This window comes from Thamnophis elegans, chromosome Z (genome assembly GCF_009769535.1).
Source record: "Thamnophis elegans isolate rThaEle1 chromosome Z, rThaEle1.pri, whole genome shotgun sequence".
In the NCBI taxonomy this organism is placed as follows: Eukaryota; Metazoa; Chordata; class Lepidosauria; order Squamata; family Colubridae; genus Thamnophis; species Thamnophis elegans.
The window spans coordinates 91,023,237-91,046,297 of record NC_045558.1 but is presented as its reverse complement, the minus strand read 5'-3'; the positions used below and the strand labels follow the sequence as shown (position 1 = coordinate 91,046,297).

Genomic DNA, 23,061 nt, shown 5'->3' with positions numbered 1-23,061 from the left:
TGCTTTTCATCATGGATGTGCTGGCATTTGGGGAAACGAAGAAGAGAACACATGAAGAGATTTCTACATTTACATTGATCTTCCAGGGCAACTCCTTCTGCTTGTAAATTCCATCTGCATTGCATTTCATTTTGCCTAAATTACAGCCAGATGATTTCTGGCCTAGAATCTGAGGGTTTAGAATGAGATTCTCTACCTGGAAGGCACTTGGTTGAAGAAACCTTTTTAAGAGCACTTGGAGATACTAGAAGATTGGACTAATCAATGGGAAAAGAAAGGGAAAGGAAAGGGGCAAAGATAGCAATCCTTTTCATTGAAAAGCTAATTTGAAAAGAAGAGCAACTCATCTTGGGCAGAGGCAGATAATCCTACTTAAGAAATGAGCCATATTTAAGAATGACTCAGAAACAAGCAGGACTTCTTCTAGCTAGCTAATTAAGCAACATTTGTTTGCCATTTTGTGCCCCAGCTCACATAAATGGTAAGTGCTGCCTTCACACAGTGAAAACAAAAGCAGGCATACTGAAGCAATAAACTCTACCATCACTGCTTTATTCTTAGGCTGTGTGCAGTTATAATTATTTAAGTCCTGACCTGTCCAGCAGTGTCAGGTTTATAATTATTTATCTTAAAATGGTTCAAAATAGCAATCTCCTCCCTTGTTTTAAAGTTCTTTCCATCAATGTAAAATAAAATATGTTTTTTTGGCACAAGAAGAAACAAAGCCCTGTTAACACGGCTATAGCTACACCTCAGCAGAGGGCTGTACAAGCAGCAAAAGGCAACTACAAGTCTAAGCTGGCCAGAATAATGCCAGCTGCTCAAAGAAAGCACATTATATATTGGCCCAGGCTTTGGACTCCAATGCTTGCAATAGGAGTAGAATCTTACAATCAATCATTAAGGAGAATCTGAGCCAAGCTGAATATTGAAAGGAAAGGGGGGTAAGGGAACCCATGTTTTTTATTTGTATTCCGTCTTTATTATTTTTACAAATAAAGCAGTGAACATATCCCAACCCTTCTCCTATTTCCCCACAACCTATGAAGTGAGTTGGGGAGGTGGAGGGAGGGAGGGAGGTGGAGAGAGGTGGAGGGAGGGAGGGAGGGAAGAACTGAAGGGATGAAGCCTCTTATCACTCTCTTATAGAAAAGTGGGTCCTTCTGTTTATTCTCATATTTTTTTGGTTCCTTCCATTTCAGTCACAACTATTAGCTCTACAATAATTTTATATATCTGGAGAATTCATTAATAAAAGCCACTTTGGTACATAATAATTTAAAATCATAGTTGGCTTAATGGAGGAAGCATCTCAAATTTTCAATTCATTGACAATGTCTAGATGTGTCACAGATCAATACTTTCATATCCCTTCCTCCATAAGACTCAAGGCACTAAGATTGAAGGCATCAGTAGATTATGGAAGGATGCTTAGTGACAGAGTAAAATTAATTCTCAGGTACCCAGAGGATGAAACCTGTCCGATCCTTGATGAAGTTTGGCTCTGATTGGTTGATTTTGGTTTTCACTGAGATGCTGCATTTTCGCCCATGCATGCTGCACTGGACAGGGTTGGTGATGTTTACTTGCAGGCGACGGTTTTCACTGTAGGTAAAAAGAGAACAATGAAATAAAAAGGATTAATTCTTGAGGGAAGATGGTTAAAAGAGAGGCCCCAACTGTCAGTCTGTGACTCACTTCCAGGCCTTGAACCGTTCGGAACCAGATTGTGAAATGGGCGAACATGTGCATGCGTCCCCTCTTCTGTGAGCAGTAGGGGGCATGAACACTCCATTTGCACAAATGGTGGCTCAGCAACCCGCTCCTCGTGCAAATGGCACTGCGCATGTGCACTTGTTCACCACTCACATGGAACCATCCCTCCCCTCCCTCCCCCCAATGCCAGTCTGCAAAGCCAAAAGGTGGAACTCTGGATTAAAGAATATATTGTAGAGGGAGAAAGGAGACAAAGAATTCTGCTTGGGAAGTTTGCAAAGGATGCCATGTGCAATTTCATAATTATAGAAAACATCACTGTTAAATATCAACTATCTTCAGCCTGAGACGCATCTCATAACATTTAGGAGGCCATGACTAACAGGGAGAGATTACAGCAGATTAGGCAAATGAAGAAAAGGAAGTATTAATTTAGTCACTCATGATAAGGTCTGGCATCTTATGTTGTTGGCTCATGGTAGTTTAAGCATTCTTTGGTTTGAGATCAGAAAAACTATAGGGAGAAAACCCATACAGAAACAGTAGGAACAAGGCTCTTCATGTATCATCACCTCCAATAACCATAATTACAATATCCCCCACCCTCAGTTTTATGAAGTCTGAGGTTGCATACAAATCCATTACTGCAATGCAATTATGAGTGAGCAGGAGCCACTTTTTAAAAAATATTCAGAATTGTGTTGCATGGTACTGTAGAAGTTACACACAGGTATCAGCCATTTTGTGCATGTCATTAGTGAGGAAATATGTTTTCCTCATTGTACATTTTCTTCTGCTCACGTGATTATCCTAAAATTGTGCACTATCTAATCCAGGACCAAGCAGCCACTAGTTATCAAAGGGTCTACCAATCTTTGGCCTAATATGACTTGAATTCATTTAGAATTTTTAATTAATAAAAAATGGGGCCCTGCCAAATTGCTAAGCAAAGCACTAACTTCCAGGAAAATCTTGAAAGTTAAAATGTTAGGTACTTTTTCAAAAATAATTCATGTATCCAGACAAAATGACTAAGAGAAGCTGAAATGTGAAAATCCACTTTGAAAGAAGGGTGAAATTCAGTGGTAGGAATTAATTTAATCAAAATAACTGTTCAGTGATTGGCTGTTTCCATTGTGTAGCTTTTGAGGGCATGGGGGAAAATGCCAGTGGTAGACATATGATGAGAACTCATCACATGCTCTCAAAATTCAATTGCAGGTGGTCTTCACTTAATGATCACTCACTCAGCAGCTGTTCAAATTTTGTTCAATGTGTTGGATGAGTGGTACATGTGATATTGTTGAAGTTCCCTGCTTTTGCAGCATCCCCAGGGTCACTTGATTGTGCTCTGGGTGCTTGGCAACTGGCTTGCAATTACAACATCACAGTATCTTGTGGTCATGTGATCATCATTTGTGACCTTAAATGCTTGCTTCCAACAAGAAAATTCAATATAGGAGACAGCAGAAGGTCACAAATGGCAAGTAAATGATGTCACGCTTCACATAGTAAGATTCATTTAACAACAACAAGAAGTAGTACTGAAACTGCTATTGCTAAGTGGCATATTCACAAGATGTCATGGTCCCAATTGACATTGTTAACTGAGAGCAAAAGAATAAGCTATTTGCTGGTTGCTACATATCAAAAGCAATACCTTTGCAATGGCGGCCTGGGATTGAGAAAGATTCCCTTGAAATATTTGCCAGGGGGAGGAGTTAAACAATCAAGTGATTTCTGAACACAATGATTCCTTTGCTTGACCCTTTCCCCTTTGCAGAGCAGAGAGAGTGGAGAGGAAGGGATTTCAAGAGAATATGTTTGCTGTTCTACACATTGAAAGCAATGTGATTATACTGGCAGAGGGAAAGGCAAAGAGAGATTGCCTATAGAAATCACTTGCCTTTTTTCTCTCTCTACATCTCTTAGATTGGAGAAATTGGAGAGTGATTACAATCTGTTTGCTTATTATGCCCATAGTTCCTTGTCATAGTCTGTCAGCAAGATTGCATTGCTTTTGATGTATTCAAGGCAGGAAATAGGCATTCAAGCATTCAAAATGGCAAGAGAATGCTAACAAAAGAACGTCAGCAAAAGCCAAAGGTGTGAAACTGAGTATTGCAGTCTTGCCTTTTTCCAGCAGAAATGTTAAATTATTTCCCACTTAATCACTGCTTAGCTTAGTTGCTGGTACCACAATTTACATCTGATTACTTAAATACTCTGGGTAAAGTCTCCTTCAAAGAAAAGACAATCGATCAGTTGATTAAATATCAATAATTTTTAAAAGCTCTTTTATAATTTCTTGAAAAAAAGGATTACACTTAGAGAAAATTGATACATTCCAGTTCTTCATTTTTTAAAATTAGTAATTCACCTTCATGTTAATTACCAAAATAGATAAATAATGTTCAAAAATGCCTTCCTACAAAATATACAGAACTGATGCTATCCATGACAACAGCTGCTAGGATAGTTTCTTTGTTTCTGAGAATTACACATAATTCCTTCTTAATAGTGAACTAAACTAGGAGAATATGTATCAATGTAAAAACAATCAATTTTGTATTTTTTTTAAAAAAATCTGACACTGAATTTAATTGAACCTGAAAATAATTTATGTACTTTAATACTGCCATGGACTTGAACCACGTCCAAAAGCTTATCCGATCATAAGATTTTAAAATACTAGATTTTGCCTGATTTGTGATAAGGACAGGTTTTGTCAGATAAGACTGAAAGTCCTATTAATTGCTAGTAGCATGTTGGTGATCTTGGCTAATACTGATTATTGATTTTATTTTGACAATGGTCTTAAATCAATGCACAATCATCTTTATGCTGTAATATATATTATAAGTGATCCTCCTTTAGCGACTACCTCATTTAGATGTTTTCAGTTACAACATTGATTAAAGTAACTTAAGAACAATCCTCAAATTTACAGCCTTTGAAGGTCTGTGAAGCAAAGATCACAGGCATAATTGCTGTTTCACTTAACAATCAAATTGCCAGTCCCAGTGGTGGTCGCTAAACATACACTGGCTCTATTTCATTTTATGCCATTTGTAAATCACTTTTCTAGGTATAGAAAACTCTCCCTGCAGTTTTCTTGGCAAGATGTTCAGAAGTCCAGAATGTCCAGATGTTCAGGAGATCCTTTGCCTCCTTCCTAGAGGAGTGACTGGTCCAAGATCACCCAGCTGGCTTTATACCTAAAGTAACTCTCCCAGTTTTTAGTCTGGTCCCTTAGTCGTTACTCTAAACTGGCTCTAATTTCTTTACAGCCTCTTTTTTTCTACTTCTACTTAATTGTTTTTTGAATATATGTAGTAATAAAAGAAAAATGAGAATAAATCTTATAAGGCATAATTTTTAAAAAAGTTTTCATTTTTTTTTTACTTTTGCAAATCAGACCTATATTACTAGTGTTACTCTTCTGCTTTTCACCAAAATTATAATTTATTTCCTTCATGCTTTAATTCTTTTCCTAGTATATCTGGTACTTATTTTTATTTTACTCCTGTTCAAAATCCTAGGTAGAAAGATTCATTAAATTCCATAGGCCCTTTTCTGACTAAATTGCATTTTGCTCTTAATATTAAATATCTGATTGTGGTGATAGATATGCCAAGTGACAGCAACATTAGAAAGGAGTATAAAAAGCAGAAGTACCAGAGCCTGAAGGAGGAACTGGTGAAGATATGAAAACTAAAAATAGCAATAGCATTTAGACTTATATACCGTTTTATAGTGCTTTACAGCCCATTCTAAATGCTTTACAGAGTTATCATATTGCCACCAATAATCTGGGTCCCCATTTTATCAACTTCGGAAGGATGGGAGGCTGAGTCAACCTTGAGGTGGTGAGAATCGAACTGCCAAACTGCTGGTAGCTTGCAGTCAGTCGAAGTAACCTGCAGTACTGCATTCTAACCAGTACTCCATCATGGCTCATAAAGCCAAAGTGGTTCCAGTGGAGTAGGTTGAGACTGTGACTCCTAAACTGGAAGAGTGGCTCCAAGAGATCCCAGGAACAATATTAGAGTTCTTTGTTGGGAAGAGTGCAGTGTTAGGAACAGCTAAGATACTGTACATAACCCTCAAATTCCCAGGCCACTGGCAGAAAACTGAAAATGGAGGAAGACACAACGTAAAACAGCAATGTCATTCCTTGTCCGTGTTTAATATTTCTTTAGTTACACCACACTAAGCTGCATCAAAAATCCCTGCTTAATCTGCTATTTTTGCAGGGCATTAGCAGACTTAGATGCAATAAATGCACCTTAAGGTCACAACAGATCACTGGTGCTTAGAGAGACAATATAATGTAAATCACTGGCAGTGAGGTCAAGATAACAGAGCACTTTGTCCTCTCAAAAAACTGCAAACAATTTTGCAGATTCATTTGCAGACAGACACTTGTCCATAAACAAATTAGTAACCGCTTGGCTTGCAAGAGTTCAGAAGTGAATCATCCAATGTGCATAAAGAGAAGTTAGCTTTCTGTCTACCACTATTGCTCCATCTCGGGTCAACTTGTTCCCCTGTTTACGAAAACAAAGTGAAAGGTGAAAGTTACTTTATTATCCTTGAAGTAAGGATGAAAAATAAGCATTTGCTTTTCTACTTTATGCACTTGCTCCTTCCAATTTAAAAATATATGTTAAATCTGTTATATCCATGTATATATTTCTGAGGCAAGGTCACAATTTGCAAAAAAGGAAAAGAACTGTAGCAACAATAAGCATAACCGCAAAGGTCTTTCAACAACATCTGACTTTTGAAACATTGCTTCATTCTTGATGATGGAAATGGATGTTTCAGAAATGAAATTCAAGCCTAGACAGAGCAAGTACATATTCTTTTTATGATAGTCTTCCCTGATGTAGTGCTTTTCAATTGAACTATTGTTTCCATTACCCCCAGCCATACCTTTAAAAGATTATGATTTATATTTTCACTAATTATCTTCAAGAATACACATTACCAATTCTATAACCGGGAATTTGCTTTTGCCTCTTGACACACTGAAATTATAGCAACAAGCAATGCAGATGACTGGGAGTACTGTATGCTCTCATGATGGGAGGGAAAGGTAAGACATCTAAACTGGCTTTTTCTGGTACAACTTCCCAATCGGATGTCTCTTTGTTACTAGAGAAATCAATTCTAATTCTGGAGATTTGAATTACACTACACTTGTTTCATAATATCTGTTATAACAGGCCAATCTGCTCTACCTGGAAATAAGATACCATTATAAGAAGCAGGCTGATAATTTGGGGATGCTTACTGCTCCCAACTTGTAAGCTTTAAATTCCCTATGTCTTTAACCATCACATAACCTGCACTGGTAATCTTCTGCTTGCAATACTGCAGTATCACAACATGGAGCTTCCTTTGAGGATTGACCATTTTCAACATGCCCATTCTACTGCTGCACATCTACAATAGTTTGCAAATGGTTTGGGGGATGCTTCAAACTGTTGGTCATGACCTATAAAGTCATAAGTGGTGTATGACCAAACAATATGAAGAAATGCCTTTTCCCCATACGTTTCTGATTTCATGGTTAAAATGACCTGCAGGAGTTTTCTTTGAGTTTGCCACCTGCAATGATACATTGATACATTGATACATTGATTGATAGATAGATAGACAGACACCCCCCACCTACCTATCCAAGAAGATCTGCTTGTTCTCAACTACAAAAAAAATGTAAATGTGTTAATTGTTGTGGTTGTTATTTTGTGCTTTGTCTGTAAGCTCTCAAGAACTGTGTGGCATCTAAAATAAACAAGTACATTTGTTGTGGGTGTCTTATATGTACATAAATCCCATTGACTGTAATAGAGTAGCACATAGTAGATTTGTCTCATTTAAATTGTATTATAGACTTTGATAAGACTTACATAAAAACAATTAAAAAAAACACTTTTATTTGAAACTGGAATATTCCCCCCAGCAATTTGCCTGGTTTGTGAGTAGCAATAATTAATAAATATTATCCTTTCCATTAAAGCATTATTTAACTACAAGTGTTTTGGCATTGGAATATTATGTGAGGAAAGATAGGAGTCAAAATGAAGGACATGAAAATGATACAAAACAGCCAGAGCCATTTTCCAATTCCCTGTGTTTTAAAAAACCTAGCAGCACCATTGGTGGGACTCATGATGAAAGGGAAAGATAAGGAAAAATTCCCAAATGTCCGAGAGGGTTGGCCATCATAAATTAAAACCAGCTTCTGATTGTCCACAGTTTAGAGAATTGTAGTGTTTGCTTTGAAATCTAACTTTAGTTCCTGGAATCTCTGGGTCCATCCTGAAGGAATCCTGAATTGCTATGTAACTGTACAGGGGATGCTTGTATTACAATCTGCACACATATGACACCACTTGGAAAGATAATCTTAATATATAGATTGGCATTGTAAAACAAGCTAATTAAGATGTGGTTGGCTAGTGTTTAGTTCAGTGTACTATGGCATTATCATGAGTATAATTAGTCTTGAATAATCCAGATTAAAATGGAAGAACCCTGACAAGATATAGTTATAACTGAAAAAAGGTCACCCACACAGCTCTAATGAAACAGGGAGAGAAAAAGGAAAGACATGTGAAGGAAGAAAGTAAGGCTGAGAAACTGTTGGTGAAGGTTGGAGAGAGAGAAAAAAACCCTTTTAAACACTACAGCTTTCAGTCTCAGTCACTATAGTAACCTTGATTTTAGCATTCAATCTGATACATCATCATTGCCAGCCAACCAGAAGATGAAAACAACATACATGTTCTTATTAGGCTTGTAGGAAAGGAAGCTAGAAGATATGTTTGCTACCTTTTCAGCAGATGCCTGTTTACAGTCAGAATCACAGATTTATTATAAAATATGCATTTTTACTATCTGACAGCATTCCAACTAACTTGTTTATCCATAAAATTGTGCATATACATATCTGTATATTTCAAATCCTGGAGCATCCACACCTGCTTACCGAACAGGATATACAACAGGAAACAGCGAAGCAAGAGGTAGTTATTAATAGAAGCACTAGAGGGTTTTCTGCTTTATTCTCCTGCACTGCACACAGAGTCCTTGTTGCTAGGTGAACTAAGTGTATTGATGGTTATGAATCAGCCTACCTGTTGAACTCCAGAAGTTTCCCATTGAAAGCTCTATCATATCAGTTATGAAAATGAAGCACCTGCCTGATAGATCTAGCAGTCATGTTTGTCCAGCTGCATACTTGTTTTAACCAGCATGTTTAAAAAACTACATCTGGATACATTTCATTTTTTTTTTGTTCACTCTACTCTCTGCTTTCATCAAGATTGCTTTTCTTTTATCTAGGCTAGCAGCAGCCAACTATTATTCTTGTGGAACAGAGCCTGGCCTTCCATCTTTACCAGCCTCTCCACTTTGAACCTCAATCCTAAACTCATATAGTAAGAGCAATGCAAAAATAGAAAAGTTTCTTCCCCGAACAGAAATTCTTCCATCCTTGCAAAGCACAATCTGGTGCTATGTGTGACTTAATATTTGGCTTGCCTGATTCACTCAAAAATGAAAAAAAGCTCAATGTTAGCAATAAATGTTGGATCAAGATTTATACAACTGCAGCTAAAAGATTGAATCATAAGCAATGAAGTCCAATTCCAACCTTGCCAATGAAATGAACTTCACTAGGTTTTGATCTCTTACCACTATCACTTACTATATGGGGATGGATGTATTCACTAATCTACAGAAGTGTTCTAAAGCAACTTTCTTCAAGTTGAGGCCCTTCAAATCTGCCACAAAATCACTCTGATTACCCCTAGCAAACACTGAGATTTTTAACCCGCTACATAAATATTAATCTGTCCTTATTTCTTCTGACCTCTTATTTCATTTGAATTCTTTACAAGTTGCGAACATTCTAGTTTTCACGCTCCCCAGTGAGATTAATCAAGAGCCAACATCCAAGAGACAGAGTACTAGGATGTAAAAAAAGCTACACAAATGAATTCAGAAAAGGAAGCACATCAAGCACTAGGAACTCTTAAGCTGATGAAAAATCTAACATCAAGGAGACATGAAATATGAAGAAGCATTCTCCCAGAATCACAGAGTGTCAAAGGAAAAAGCAGTATGGAAAAGGCAATCTATATTCTGTTACTTCATGTTATTTGCAGGGAGAAAGCAAACCTAGATAAACAATATTAAACAAAAAGGACAACTCATACTCGGAACACTATAATCTTGAAGTTAAGTAAAATAAAATAATTTCTAGAGGAATAATTAAAACTGTCTTTTGCTGTAGAAATAACTGTCATGTTAAACAAATTCTGTATCATAGTCTATTTGAAATTTGCTATTGAGGTTTTCTTCCATATTTTTGTGATGGGAAGAATAAACATGATTCAACTCCACTTTTTTGGGAGTGTACAATACCTGTCAGAAAGGGCACACTTGGAAGTAGCTGGCTACACCTTCCCATTGTGACTACTATGACTACTCAGCTGGGAGCAAATAAGATTTTTTCTCAATACACTCACCAGATAATTTTCCCATCCTGAGGGAAAAATAATGCAAAACATCAAAAATAATATGTGAAAGGAGCTGGGAAGAAATAATAAACTGTAGCCCATGCTTCAAGGAAATAAACCAAACAATGCACTACTATGGAGTTTTATTGTTGATTTGAGAGACAATGTGCTACATGTACATTATCACTAGTTTATTATCATGAATGCTTTCCACAGTTTTCAGTACACTTTTGCAATGTAATTTCTGCTGAGTAGTTAATTTTGCTTTGAAGCCCACAAGTGAGTCTGGTTTGTACGTGGGAAAGGAGACGAAGTGGATAAAAATGCTCTGCTTTTATAAGTAAGAAACTGGGCTAAAGGGTGTCATGGATCTCAGCACTCAAATTTATTGGGCCTGTCCATATAGCTATTGATATACATATTTGTATATACATATATTAACTATTTTCTAGGATACCTATTTTAGGCTACGTGGAAATGATCTTAATGTTGGGGAGTGTAGCAGGAACAGATGGCTTTGGCCTACTTGCTTTTGATAAATTCTACAACCGAAGCTAGCTGATATGCTGCCATAAAGATTTTAGAGTCCAACTAAAGTACCATTTCCCAAATTTGCCTAACCTCTTTCAAAAGATCATATAATCTTTAGCCAAAAGTTTTGGAATGAAGAAGTGTGACTCCAAATGCACTTTTAGCAAATGTCAAATTCCAAACCACCATCTGTGAAATAAAACTTGTCCTTTTTGCTTCAGCTGCCATGCTGGGACTCCCCTGTGAATAGGTATAAGCTTGTGAAAAGGGCAACTTATTGCCATCAAAGATTATCTCTCTTAAGGTAAGTGACCTCATTTAGGGATTGCATTTTCAAATTTGCCCAATGAGAACTTTTAATTTAGAAATTAGTGGTTTTAGAATGAAGAAGAAAAATCCACATAGTCCAGTATTCTAGTACAGTGTTTCTCAACCTTGGCTACTTGAAGATGTCTGGACTTCAACTCCCAGAATTCCCCAGCCAGCGAATGCTGGCTGGGGAATTCTGGGAGTTGAAGTCCAGACATCTTCAAGTAGCCAAGGTTGAGAAACACTGTTCTAGTATATCCTGTAGACAGAATTTTAATTGTTAAGAATAAATGCTGGCTTATTCTAAAACTACAACAGATTATTATCTATTCTAAGGTAAGGAAAACTTCTTCATTAAAAGATATCCTGGATGGTGAAGATTTTTGTACTGGCTTAGCTTCAGAGGTGGGTTGTTCCAGGTTCGGCCTTCCTTAAAAGGCTTTCAAATCTAAACTTGCGAGAGCTACTAATTGTGTGCATGCTTTAGAGGCAGTCTGTTTTAATCACATCCCCCAATTTAAGCTTTAGGGGCATTAACAGCTTTAACAATATGTATTTATTTATTTATCTTTAGAAGCTGCATGTCTCCAAATAACTTCGGATAGTTTACACTTTAAAAAGCAAATCTTCCTTGAAGTAAGTGATGATTTAGGTATTTTGGTATGATCATTCTTCAGGATAATATTTCATAATTTATGTTACCGTAATGCTGTAGTACAGGTAATCCTCAATTTACAACCATTCATTTAATGACCATTCGAAATAATAACAGAACTGAAAAAACGTTGTATGTCTGTTTTTCATGTATAACTTGTTGCAATATTCCCATAGTTACGTGACAAAATGTCAGCACTTGACAACTGGCATGTATTTATGACAGTTGCACTGTCCTGCAGTCATGTGATCAGTCACCTTTTGCAAACCTATGACAAGCAAAGACAACGAGGAAGCCGGATTCACTTAACAACTGTGCTACTAACCTAACAACTGCAGTAATTCACTTAACACCTGTTGCAGGAAAAGTCATAAAATGGAGCAAACACACTAAAACCTGTCTTGCTTAGCAACATAAATTTTCTGGTCAATTGCGGTCTTAAGTTGAGGACTACCTGTATTGTTTTTTAATCAGTTACCACATTAGAATGCATGTCACACAGTCCATTATGCTCGAGTATAATGTAACTTGAAATAGAAAAGCAGGGTATAAATGTTTAACAAAGAAACACACTCAATTCTTTTGACTTTTGTCATGTTAAACTCAATTACTAGTATTGATATGCTATCAGTTTGTGAATACTCATCTCTTTCTTTTTCCTTCTGATCAAATTTTAGAACGTATGCTCAATTGTATATAACTAGCTGGTAATATAAACAATAAGTGAAATCCACTTCAGTATTAACATGCAAATTAACTTCTAGACTGTGATAAGATACCAAGTCTCCAGAGAACAGAATGGAACAGTTTTTGATAGTTATAATTAAGGAAAGCCTAGCCCTCCATATAAAGATATAGGACAGAATTTCACCAATTATCTCAACAATCAACCAGAATTATAGAGCAGATATTATATTCTTGACACCAGCTCATTCCACACCTCCCCCACACCTTTTGGAGGAAGACCTAACACAATGTCCTGCATGGCAAAAATAATTTATGGTGATGGTTAGAAATGTCTTTTTCAAAAATGTCTACAGCTGATCTACTTACCTAAGCTATGAAAAAAAATCACCCTGGAACTACTAGAACAATGTAAAATAATGGTTGATTCCAGAAGAACTCTCAAATTATTAGTTTTAGGGTTTGTCCCACCATTTGTCTGAATACAAATTTGACCATTTGTCTGAATACAAATTTGATGTAATCTTAGAGGCAGAACTCCAGGGCAGCAGAAATGGAGGAATGATGAAAATCAATCTCTGATTTGATTTGAATTCAAACACTGATTTGTGCTAAGTATAGGTAGTCCTTGACTTATGACCATTAGTTTTACAATGCTCTGGAATTATGGTGGTCTCAGAAAAAGTGCATTATAGGCCATAAAACACTTTTAGCCATCACAAAACGTCACCCCCATAATTATATGATCACAGTTTGTTTACCTGCTAACCAGCTTGCATTCACCATTGATGTTTTCACTGTTCTTATATGATTGCAATTTGTGATCTGTTTTCCCAGTCACCAACAAACACCCCGCACACCCGATTCAGGAGAGTGGATTCACTTAACTACTGTGTGGTTTGTTTAACAAACACCATAAATATGGTCAAAATATGGAGTCTGGTGACATGATGCCTTGACTTACAACTGCAATGTCTTATGACTGAAATTTTGATCCCAATTGTAGTCTATAAATGGCTAACAAATAAATGGAAATAAAAATTGCATAAAAATAATATGTTGCCTACAGTTATATATATTATGTAACTATCATTAGTTTACAATATGGCAGTCACCTTGGATTTCATTTCATTTAAAGGAAATATTATTTGAATTAGGCCAATTAAAGGATCACAACTTTGAGTCCGAGAGATTGATATTTTTTTGAAATCATCCAGCAAGTTTATTGATGAGGTGAAATTTGACCAGACTTGTAGCTCAGTCCCTGAACAACTTACAGTGAATGCATTACATAATACATTAGATCTGGACTTAACCATTACTGGTCCCATGATATCAATGGAACATAACTTTCACCCACCACTGAAACTAAATAAAATTGAAAACAAATAATAATATTTACAATCATTGAGAGAGAAACATTCCTTTTAGGTAGTCTGTTTGTTCTGTGAGTAAGCATAGGAGGTTAAAATACTAACAAGGGGACCAGCAACAGAGGAATTGAGACCATTATGACTAAGTGATACTAGAAGGTTTCTGTAACCAATCCAAAGATCTACAGTGAATTCCGGTTCCACCACAAAACCGCGGTAGACAAAAGCGCGCTCGACGAAAGCGCGTACATGACGTCATCACAGCGCGACGAAAACATCGCGCTGTGATAGATAAATGTAAAATTAAAGCGAAAACCTTACCCTAATCCCCCCAAACCTAACCCTAACCCTAACCCTTAACCTAACCCTAACCCTAACCCTTAACCTAACGCTAAACCTAACGCTAACCCTTAACCTAACGCTAAATGTAACCCTAACGCTCTAAACCTAACCCTAACCCTTAACCTAACCCTAACCCTAACCCTAAACCTAACCCTTACCTTTATGTGAATCGGCTTGCTTTAATTTTATTTTTATTTCAATTTTTAATTTTTTTCATCGCGCTGTGATGACGTCACGTACGCGCTTTCGTCGAGCGCGCTTTTGTGGACCGCGGTTTTGACGGGTCACGGTGAATTCCTAGGTGCAAATTTTGACTATAATAATCTGTAGCTTCTAATAAAATATTTAATTCATAAATAGTAGAAATAAAACCATATATTTCAAGAACATTAAGAAAACACATAACTTTAATATTTTAAAAGCAGGTATAAGAAAAGAATAATTTTTTTGAACCTAGGTAGGTTCAACATTATATTTTTAAGGCTGTTTTAAACAGAACATATTCAATCCATTGTGGAGTGACAGGGAAACTTTGATTAAATCTGGGAATATTGTTGTCTTTATAAACAGAAGAAAAAAAAGAGAGTTCTGGATGGAGCAAAAGACATTCCCCCCACCCTTAAACAGCTCCTCCCACGAAAGCAGCAGATCCGTTTTATAAGGATTTTTCTACAGATTCCAATGAGATAGCCATTTCCCAATTTAGACATACCATTCCATCAGAATAAATACTTAATTTCCCAGCTGGAATGGCCCCCAAGATGGGGTGGAGAAGCCAGTTGTTGTATTGCATTTAAAATACCTCAAAGAAGGTTGAGATAATAGACATCTGCTGTTGTCCAACTCAGGCAGAACAGCTGAAAAATACAGTATGATATTGTTCTCTTCTCTTTCTGAGATTGATATTACTTGGTGGTTTATTTATTAAGCACCAGCCAAATGATAAAACACTTGGGTGAAAAAAAGAAAAAAGATAAAATTGTTTGTTTTATCCATCTGGCATGGTTTAATATATTCCCTATGATGGCTAACTACAAGATTGGGGAATATCTACATGCAAGGCAAACATTCAAATGTCCTTTATTTTAATTTTACACTGTATTTAGGATTCTATGTCTAAAGTACAAACAAGAGAATTTCGCTGTCTGTTCAGTATTTCTTCATATTATCTTTTGTTTGTTTGCTTTTGCACCTTTGATTTCTGGTGATTGCCTGGTTTTCTTGGTAGGTTTTTCAGCAATAGTTTGTCATTGCCTTCACCCTGCTGAACTAGATCTCATAGTCTTCCTATTATAAACCATGACAAGTTCAGCATGCAGATGTGTGAATTCCTCATGTAGCAAGATAATAGAACTTATTATAATTAGCAGAAAAAGTTTAGATATGGCACAAGAACATTATAAACTATCACAAGACTATGACAATAAACCAGTTCAAGAATAAATAAAGATAAAAGTTATATCCTTTAATATAGGAGTGAACTATGATACTGCAGCCCTACCTCAAGCTACCTTGGTTCAAATACTTAGACCACAAACTGAAAAAGCTTTACCATATAAAACTATTTATATTTACAGAAGTTTTGCAGTTTCCCAAACAAAGAAAACTAACTGATGTTTTATTTCGCCCCTCATGTCTGTCAATCTGTGTATACACACGCACAAATATATGTGTGTGTCTGTCAGTCTGTCTGTCTGCGTACACACACGCGCACACACACACACGCAGTTGATTTCCCCTTCCGCTCTATTTTTTTGTAAGCATCAAATTTCCAAAATTAGGTTCAGGTCATGACCAAATTGGATTGCGACCAAAGTTATGGAACGAATTATGGTTGTGACCAGAGATTCCACTGTACTGCAAGTTGCAATGTGTTATCTGAACAGCAATCCACAAAACCATATTTTGCAAAGTAAAAATAACAGAACAAAAACATGTAACTTCCTGTAATGTACATATTCTTCTTTGTAGCAATAATCATTGCAACAAAGTAATGGGGGGAAGAGCTGTCCTACTTTATAAGCACCATAGTTCTGTGACTTAGTAGCATATTCAACTCAAAGAGACTGAAGCAGAATTCAACACAATGAACCTGTCCAAATTTCACATCTTCTAAGAATTTATCTACATATAGCACACTGGTGTGCCTATAATGAATTATTAATATTATATTATAATATTATTCTATGATGAATCAGCTAAACTATCAGTTATATTTCCTTTATATTTCTTGCTGGAAGTAAAGCATTTTCAAGCAACAGTGCTGAACAAAAGAATGTGTAAGTATGCCTTCAAGTCAGTTTGTCAACTTCCTGAATAAATCTCTGCAGTTTTCTTGGCAAGATTCAGAAGTGGTATGCCACTCATTGCCTGCTTGGACTGAGAGTGATTGGCCAAAGTATAATACAGCTGATTTAGTAGCTAGGACTGGACTAGTGGTTTTCTAGCCTAGTGCATTAATTACTAGACCATAACAGAAACTAGAAAAAAATATTTGCAAAATATTTCAAAAAGATGTTTACTTCAGAGTGTTTGTTTTGCATATACCGGTAACTTAAAAAAAAAAAAAAAGAATGGAGTGAACTGTCATCTTTTACTTTTCTCTGAAGCACTTCCTCTTTTTTCCCCTTAATAATGTTGGGTCAGACTGGAGAAGATTTTAATAGAACTTAATTCTACTATCCCAACATCTCCAGAACATTGGAAACAACATTCAACTGCAAATGAATCAACAAAATGGAGATATGCACTGGTGAGATCACATGTGGAATACTGCATCTAATTCTGGAAGTTTTCAAGAAGAGATGGAGAGTCATTTGCCTAAAAAGGTAAAGGATCTTCTGCTTAAGCAAGAGGTTGGAGTAGAAGACCTCTGATATCCCTTCCAAGCTATTATTCTGTATTCTATACTGTCTTTCTGCTGCGTTAATCTGTTAGCGTCATAGTTGGTAAGGTTATTCTCTCGTCAAAACCGCGGTCCACAAAAGTGCGCTCGCTGAAAGCGCGCATTTGACGTCATCACAGCGCGACGAAAAAAATTAAAAATTGAAATAAAAATAAAATTAAAGCAAGCCGATTCACATAAAGGTAAGGGTTAGGTTTAGGTTTAGGTTAAGGGTTAGGGTTAGGTTTAGAGCGTTAGGGTTACGTTTAGCGTTAGGTTAAGGGTTAGCGTTAGGTTTAGCGTTAGATTAAGGGTTAGGTTTAGGTTTAGGTTAAGGGTTAGGTTTAGGGTTAGGTTTGGGGGGGTTAGGGTAAGGTTTTCGCTTTATTTTTACATTTATCGATCACAGCGCGATGTTTTCGTCGCGCTGTGATGACATCACATACGCGCTTTCGTCGAGCGCGCTTTTGTCTACCGCGGTTTTGTGGTGGAACCCTTCTCTCTCTCTCTCTCTCTCTCTCTCTCTCTCTCTCTTCCGACACAATACTGGGTTGCACTTTGAAGAACAGCAGTGTTTATTCTATTGAAAAAGGTAAGTTAATGACAGAGAAGGAGATGTTGTAAAACTATCCATATCAACATATCCAGATGTTTCAATTGTGCTTTGCCAGCCTAATTTGAATCTTCTGCCACTGCAGATGAATTAAAGTTTGCAGGTGAGGAGAGGAATCACAAATGAGGTTTGGAAAAGAGTATTTTAAAAATTTGAAATAACGTCTTCAATATTTATAAAAATTGAGTGAATGGAATATCATGGTTCGAGAATCAATATCTTCTAATTTGGTGAAATTGGACTGGGATATATTGTTGCCAGACTGCAAGTTTACTACTAATTTTGTTTAGAAGCTAATCAGAATTTTTATAGAATAAAAATTTTAAATGTTTATAATTTTTAAAAAAAATCAAGTTATTTGAAAAAAATACCTGTAATATAACTGTTAACAGACCCATACAAAACTCAAATACTGAACACCTTAGTCAAATGCTTCCTTCCTGCAAGTTTATGTCTGTATATATCACATTTTGCTAATTCTGTTTAGCAGATTCACCACCTAGAACCTACTTTGAATAATTAGATTAGAATATCTCCAACGAAGAGGAGAGACTGAGGAAGGATCTCCTAGTTACTATTACTGCAACAAATTTTCCTACGTATTGCTTTGTTATAGATACTTCTGAGCTGTCAATAAAAAAGCCCACGAATGGGCCTTTGAATTTTTGTTATTGTATTTTTCCATATTATGGTTTTTAATACATATACTATGATCTTCACAGTTACTAAGTCTAGCAGGAGATGCAAAGGGATTTTCCCACACATGAAAAGAGAGCAGTGGTGGTGCAGTGGTTAGAATGCAGGATTGCCGGCTACTTCTGCCGATTGCCAGCAGTTTGGCAGCTTGATCTTCACTGGCTTAAGGATGATTCAGCCTTACATTCCATGCTATTGCTTTTTTTGGGGGGGGGGGCAGTCAAGCATTTGTTATCCAGCAGCTCTGTATTCCTCTCCAAAAGTCCCCTTTCTTTTAAAGGTTTTAGTCATGCCAAACCCATGCAATGTTTATTATAGACTCATAATATTTAGGGAGGATTTGTGTGGTGGCTGATCTATCCTTTTGCTTCTGCTACAATAAAGCTTGTTTCAAACATTACAGTGTTTGTATGCGGTTCTCTCTCTTCTCATGTACACACACACAGCAGTGTCTCACAAGCTGCAGCAGCAATGTTTCAACCAGGCTTTCATGTTTTCCACTGGAATTCAGTAATGAACTCATTAAATCACCAGCTTAGTGTGATAGAAAGTCATTCAGCTACTGATGTTGTTGCTATAGAAACCTGCACTCTTGCTTAGAGATCTTCCTTCTGCACTGGACCTGTAATTATTGTCAAGCTCAACACATCTTCCCCAACCCCCACACAACTGCGGCATCTTCCACTATCATGAGAGTCCTTCTACCAAAGGAAAACCTATTTCACCAACTATTATTAATCTATTACGATTATTTTAACTGATTTCCTCCGTTCTTTGCATTTTCTCTCTCATACTGGCTTACTACCAATTCCTTCCCTGGGAGATGGGATGAACCAATAAGATATTATAAAACTTCCTTTTTACAACCATGCAGTCTCTTAAGGTATAGTATTTCATGTTGAATATTTAAAGTTTACTAACATTCAGTTAGTATTCAGTATATAATGTCATTCTTTACACATAAGAATGGTGGAAATCTTATGTGGGAATTAAGATCACCCTTTCTATTTCCTTTTTTATGTATACATATAGATTAACAACTGCCCTGTTAGCAACCATTCAAATTTACAATGGTGCTGAAAAAGTAGCTTTATGTTCTCAAACTTACAGCTGTCACACTGTCCCCACAGTCACATGATCATGATGCCAGTGTCTCGCAACAGGTATGCATTTACAAAGGTCAAAGTGTCCAGGACACTTGAAAGTTAGCTTTCACAGCCAACTTATGATGAAAAAAGCCAATGGAAAGACTGGCAGTAAGTTTCAAGTCATGTTTAATGACTGCAGATGATTAACTTAACAACTGCCGAACTACAATCTAATTCTGGTAAGGTTACATTTTTTACTTAATGACAGTTTCACTTAGAAACAGAGTTGTCAGAGCGAATTGTGGTCATTAAGCGACACAATTATTAAGTAAAAACTATTTGTATACACATATGTGTGTGTGTACACACACACACACACATACACAAGCACACACATTTCCACTAAATAAGCTGTATGTTATGGAGGTTAAAATGTTGGACTGTCCCCAAGGAAATGCAGGTTTACATCCATCCTCAGCCACACAAGCTCAATAGATTATTTTTGGCTAATTGCTCTCTCTCAGCCTAATTTATCTCACTGAGCAATTTCATAGAAAAATGGAAATATTCTATCTTGAGCACATGAAGGAATAGTGGAAATATAGTTGCAAAACACAAATATTATGATGGATTAAGATTCTTCTTTATTTCCTACATTCTGTACCATCAGCTGAATGGTTTTGGAGAGCTTAAAATATATATGTTTAATGCCATTTTGATTATCTTTAATAATGGTACTATCAAATGCAACTTATGGAAAATTTATTCAACTACTAAAATAAAACATGAAAATACAAAAATCTTTATGCAGCAGTCTTTTCTAATCATTATATCCACCACCTTGGTAATAAATGATTTTCACCAACAGCAAAACAATTTGGTACTACTAAATTTCAGGACAAAAATTTAAATAAACTATACATTTCAGAGTTTGCATCTCTTTTCATAAATATTTTTGCTCCAAATAAAAAAATGTTTCTCACATTTTCTAATTATGTAGGGATTTATTGTTTATACTTCATAAAATCCTGATATTCCAAATACTTAGATCTTCATAGCTCCTGCTGACATTTTCTGTATAATTGTTTCTAGTACTCACCCACACAGTTTTTTTCGCCCACACTGTGACCTGAAACCTTCAGATAAAAGCTGATAGTCTGGAAGTTTCACTTTCCACTAAGCTATCGTTTCCTGAATTGAAATAACAACAACCAAGCAAACTCAGCCTTAAACACAGGAGGGTGTAGCCACTAAAACAGTTTTGGAAGTTTATGCAGCTAAAGAGAAGTAACTCAGAATTGATGACTAATGAGAAGCTCAATTTTTGTTTCAACAAAAATCAAGTATCTAGCCCTCAAGGGGTGGAGATGGTGGTGTGAGAAATTGTCATTGGTCCTGCCAGATTATTGGAATTTCTAGAGGTAGAGGCCTCATTAACAGAGGGATACAATCAAGATCAAATGAGGTATAATATCACTATATAAAGATCTAGTAAGACTACACCTAGAGATTGCATCCAGTTTTGGTCACCATACTATAACAAACATGTTGAGACTCTAGAGAGAGTGCAAAAAAGAGAAACCAAGAGGATAAGGGGACTGGCAACTAAAACATATGAAGAATAGTTACAGGAACTGGGCATGGCTAGTCTAGTGAAGAAAAGGACCAGGGGAGACATGATAGCAGTGTTCCAATATTTGAAGGGCTGCTACAGAGAGAAGGGGATCAAGCTATATTCCAAAGCATTTGAAGGCCAGACAAGGATTAACAGATGGAAACTGACCAAGGAGAGATTCAAGAAATAAGGAGGAACTTTGACAGTGAGAACAATCAACCAGTGGAACAGTTTGCCTTCGGAAGTTGTGGGAGCTTCATCACTTGAGACTTTCAAGAAGAGATTGGACTGCCATCTGTAGGGTCTGCTTTGGCAGGGGGTTGGACTAAATGACCTACAAGATCCCTTCCAACTTTGTAAGGAAGGTCTGATAAATGTATTTTTCTAACACTCTCTGAGAATTTACGTTGCATGTCATCATTGTTGATCAGGACTCCTGATGGGACAGGGCTTTAACTCATCCTCACAATCTTCTGAAGGGTCAGAGGTGATACAGTGAGGTCACTGGAAGGGTTATGATGGAAAGATGAAACAGAAACAGCCTCTTTATTGTCATTTTTCAGTAGAAGTGGTGCAAGTTAGAATAATTTTTAATGCCTCCTTTCTTAAACCTCTTTTGAAGTTTTAAGAATGAGAATGAGAAGACTCTAGGAGGCAAGCCAGTATCTTCAGTAAAATCTTCCCAAACTTAAAAGGTGGCACAGTGGTTAAATGCAGCACTGCAGGCTACTGCTAGATCAGCAGTTCAGCGGTTCAAATCTCACCGGCTCAGGGTTGACTCAGCCTTCCATCCTTCCGGGGTGGGTAAAATGAGGACCCAGATTGTTGGGGGCAATATGCTGACTCTCTGTAAACCGCTTAGAGAGGGCTGAAAGCCCTATGAAGCGGTATATAAGTCTACTGCTATTGCTATTGCTAAAAGATGCTATAAAATCGCCTCATTGTGATTTGCCCATTTTACCACTAGATAACATAATTTTGTGGTATTAAAAACTGAAAATCAGCTTCCATTGTCCAGGCCATTGCCTCACTTGGGGGTGGGTGGAGGGGCAGGATGGAACTAGGTCACTCTCATGTTTATATAAACCAACATAAAAGTACTTCCTTTTTTTCAACTGCCTGAGTCACTTTCCTCAGAAATTTTCTGTGTCATATTCTTGAAATGTCCTTGGATATCCCCTTCTCTTTTGAGACATTTAAGGTAGAAAAAGAAATAACATATAATACTCAGCTAGTACAATAGAATCTTATGGTAAATTTCTAGTTGTCAATGAATTCCTGATAAATATTTAACCATGTGCTTCTCTGATATATTTTCATAGACCAACAATTCGTATTAACTTGGTTAAATGTTACATTTGTATAGGATCAAAATCTAGGAAAAAAATAAGGGGAGAAAAGCAATTTGAACAGTATATAAAAAGCAACAGGTAGTGTTAGTTAACACAATATTAATAGTAACATAACAAAAATGTAATATAAAGTTGTAGGTAAATTATAAGACATGTAATTTATAATACATAAAATATAATATTTCTGGAAGTCCGAGATCACTTAAGTCCCAAAGTTTTTTTTATAAACTTCTAGAATGGCCAAGAGAGTTGAATTATTCCAGAAAAGGATTCTTTCTGAATTAATCCATGTGGCAGTCACCCTACATGGTTCTCTATAATTGAAAATTTTGACGTTCATCTATTTATTTTTATTTTATTCTAAATTACCATTATTGTATTCATTGCCTTATGTTGTTATTGCTATGTATCTTGCATTTTATTATTTTAAATGCATGTGAATTATATACAACTTGCTAGTTTTTATCTTGCTGTTCTTTTGGCTTTTTGGCTGTCATCAATTATTTAATAACCTCCAAAATACTCCATCAAACTGTTCTGATCCTGAGAAGCATCCTGAGCTGGCTTACTCACAGTGACAGAGAAGCAAAATATAACGAAATGTGCTCGCAATTACTATTCCAGAGGAAAAACAAATCTTTTTTTCACTTATCAAAGGCAAGGTGTATC

At 36.5% G+C, this 23,061-nt stretch overlaps 1 protein-coding gene across 1 annotated transcript in view; it reads right to left on the bottom strand.

Moving 5' to 3' along the window:
• Positions 1–1,039: 1,039 nt before the first annotated feature.
• MYO1D (myosin ID) overlaps positions 1,040–23,061 on the bottom strand; it is a 127,951-nt gene continuing 105,929 nt past the window's right edge. Inside the window, exon 22 of the mRNA XM_032237709.1 lies at positions 1,040–1,605. Coding sequence (XP_032093600.1) covers positions 1,449–1,605 — 157 coding nt within the window. The 3' untranslated portion in view covers positions 1,040–1,448. The remainder of the gene's footprint in view (positions 1,606–23,061) is intronic.